Consider the following 3099-nt stretch of genomic DNA (forward strand, 5'->3'; position numbering starts at 1 on the left):
TTCTGACAAGATGCGCGTTAAATATCGCATGCAATTTATCGTGCAGCCCTAATCTTTATACAAGTATATATTTTTTATTTTATCATGTGTTGTCCTTACCACTACCCCTGGGTAAAGCTACTCCAGACAGCGCCTCGAGAACAGAACTCTTCCCTGAGCTTTGGTCCCCAATGACGGCGATGGCAGGCAGCGCCAGGTCCTTTTCGACTCCCAAAGACCGTAATTTGTCGATGGTGTCGATGCAAGGGCGGATTTTTTCCTCATATTGCTGACTGAACGTGCAACTCATTTTCTCCATCCTTAAACAACGTCGAAGCGTCAAAATAACAAAGAGAAATCCTTCTTTCCACAGCACGTTAAAGTGTCAGACGCGGTGCCCTCTTCTTTTGAGCTAGGTCTCAGAGTGATGCAGTTTCTTTACCGGTAAAGTGAACTAGACCGGTTAGGTTTCATTTCCGTGCTATTTCCTAACGATAGTTTCGTTTCTCTCACTGAAGTTTCGTCGTTCAATACAAGAAAAAACGATCATATTGTGAGGTCACTTGCGTGGTATTGACAAAGTGGACGGTAAAAGGCTCATTTGATCGCATACCAGCATATCCTGTTTCTATAGGCTACAGATGAACACATAGCTATCATATATTTTCTTTTAGCATGTTTTTTTTATGGGCAGAAGTGCAAAACGTTGAAGTCGACCAAACTGAATGCATAAGCAAATAAAGAAACAAATGCTACAAACAAACGCATAAGGTAACAGTATTCAAGTAACTATTTACTTATATCGCGTTAAGATTTTCAAGCTCTGGGCCTAAATAATAATAATAATAATAAGTTATCTTAATTGGAAGCTTCATCCCCTACTTCAAATTATAACCATGCATTATTTGCAATTATTATTAATATTTCTACAAGCCTATGAGATAATAAAAACAACAACATTAATATAATAATAATAATACAATGTATAACAATGATAGTTAATAGTGTTAATTCAAGGAATATATACATTTATTGTGAATTGATATATGAATGTTTGTTAAATGATTATTATTAGGCTTGGGGTAATGCTTATTTCCTGTTCAAATAGTTTTCTCTAATATCTGAAATATCCTCTAGAGGGAGGTGTTTATCGGTAATCAGACAAAGAAAGAAAAAGAAAGAACGAAAGAACGAAAGAAAGTATTAAGGAAATAGTTAAAATATATAGCCTGTCATGTGTACCATTGAATGCCTTAGAGCAGCCAAAATTAATTCATTTTTAGCTCAGCTCATTCTGGCATTTTTTTTCCATTCCACAGGTCATCCATCACATGATTGTGTAACACTATAAACTGGTGTAAAAAGACAGGAATTTTTATGCCAATATATTGTCTTTAGCATAATTTCAAAATATGATGTTATTGTAAATTGTTACTGAAAAATTACAGAGGTTGTTTATGCTGTTTGTTTACCAAAACTGCTTCAAAGAATTGAACAAGTGTTCTGTTATTGTGACCTCATTTGTTTGTGTGACTTTATACGTTAGCTATTGATGCAGTCTTTGTGAACTCATGTAGCCTATTAATGTATGTGCTAGTTAAATTGATGATTCTTATATATTGACCATATTGACAAAGTAATGTAGTAATACATAATACAATATAACTGTATATCATGTTAAAAGGCCAGTTTCCTAACCTTTTTTATTTTACGTTTCAGAGCGAGTCTGAAGAAATGTCACCAAAGATGAGGATAGAGAATATTGGCAGGTTGGATTTATGTATTTAAACTTTTAATTTTAGATTTCATTGTAAGTTATGCTACTATACAGCACTGTTGACAACCTCTTCACAAGTTGTTTTGATGAGCATAATCTTTACCATGTACAATATGGTATGTGCCACACCGACCTGTTATCATTTGCCAATAGTTTAGTTGCCTATATGAATGCAGTGGTCCGGTCGTTTAGGATTGTTTACCATTCCTAGCAATGAAAGAAGACACTGTAGTTTATAAAGTCACTAATTAATGAGAGATGTGTTTTGACTTTAACCACATATTTTTACCCAAAAGTCCAGTTATGATAGTGAGGGAGAACTGGGAAACCCAGCAGCAGCCATGTGTTATTAGGGGGGACAATTAGAAGCATTTGTTAATTTAGCTGTCATAGCACAAAATTATTCAAAGAGGCTACTAGGGTTGCAAAGGGGCGGAAACTTTCCATGGGAACTTCGTTCGTCTGGGGAATTTTGGAAATATTCCAAGTTTGAAACTTACCAGGAATTTATGGGAATTTACGGGAATTTTTGGACATTTATGAGAATTAATTGGAAATTTGGGGAAATTTATAAAACTATCATATACAAACATAAATATAAACATTTTGTTTGATCATAGGCTCACATGCATGCAAACTAATACAAATTTTAAATTTTAAATCATCCTTGTTGAATATACCGTAAGTATTAATTTATTTTTTTTAAAAAAGAGAGAAAAGATACTGACCCCAAACTTTTGAATAGTAGTGTATTGTTAAAAAAAGGATTTCTATTTTAAATAAATGCTGTTCTTTTTTTTAACTCTGTATTCAAAGAATCCTGAAAAAAGAATCACAGGTAATAAAAAATTAATAAATAAATAAAAAATTAAGCCGCACAACTGTTTCCAAAATTGATTATAAATAAGCATATTAGAATGATTTCAGAAGAATCATGTGACACTGAAGACTGGAGTAATGATGTTCAAAATTCAGCTTTGCATCACAGAAATACATTATATTTTAAAGTATATTAAAACAGAAAACCATTATTTTAAATTGTAATAGTAATACAATATTACTGTTTTGTTCTGTATTTGATTAAATTAATGAAGGCTTGATGAGCAAAATATATGCAATGTTTAAAACATTAAAATGGTAATGTTTCCAAACGTTTGACCAGTACTGTACTTCTGTATGATAACAGAAAACTGGCTATAGCAGAAAGAGCATCACAGCTTGAGCTAGCTAGCACGTACCTCATAAATTGTCAATGAAATAGTGCTAACTCGCTTAGATATTTCATATCTTGATTTTACTGGCTAGATAGCTACTGTATAAACCCTTTTTGGTATTTACTAGTT

At 32.9% G+C, this 3099-nt stretch overlaps 1 protein-coding gene across 1 annotated transcript in view; it reads right to left on the reverse strand.

Moving 5' to 3' along the window:
* Nucleotides 1-624, reverse strand: part of LOC107705460 (interferon-induced GTP-binding protein MxA) — a 5739-nt gene extending 5115 nt beyond the window's left edge. The window contains exon 1 of the mRNA XM_016508766.1: nt 100-624. Within this exon, the coding sequence (XP_016364252.1) occupies nt 100-298 (199 nt within the window). The 5' untranslated portion in view covers nt 299-624. The remainder of the gene's footprint in view (nt 1-99) is intronic.
* Between the last annotated feature and the right edge of the window lie 2475 nt (nt 625-3099).

This window comes from Sinocyclocheilus rhinocerous, unplaced genomic scaffold (assembly GCF_001515625.1).
Source record: "Sinocyclocheilus rhinocerous isolate Xijiao unplaced genomic scaffold, SAMN03320098_v1.1 scaffold2098, whole genome shotgun sequence".
In the NCBI taxonomy this organism is placed as follows: Eukaryota; Metazoa; Chordata; class Actinopteri; order Cypriniformes; family Cyprinidae; genus Sinocyclocheilus; species Sinocyclocheilus rhinocerous.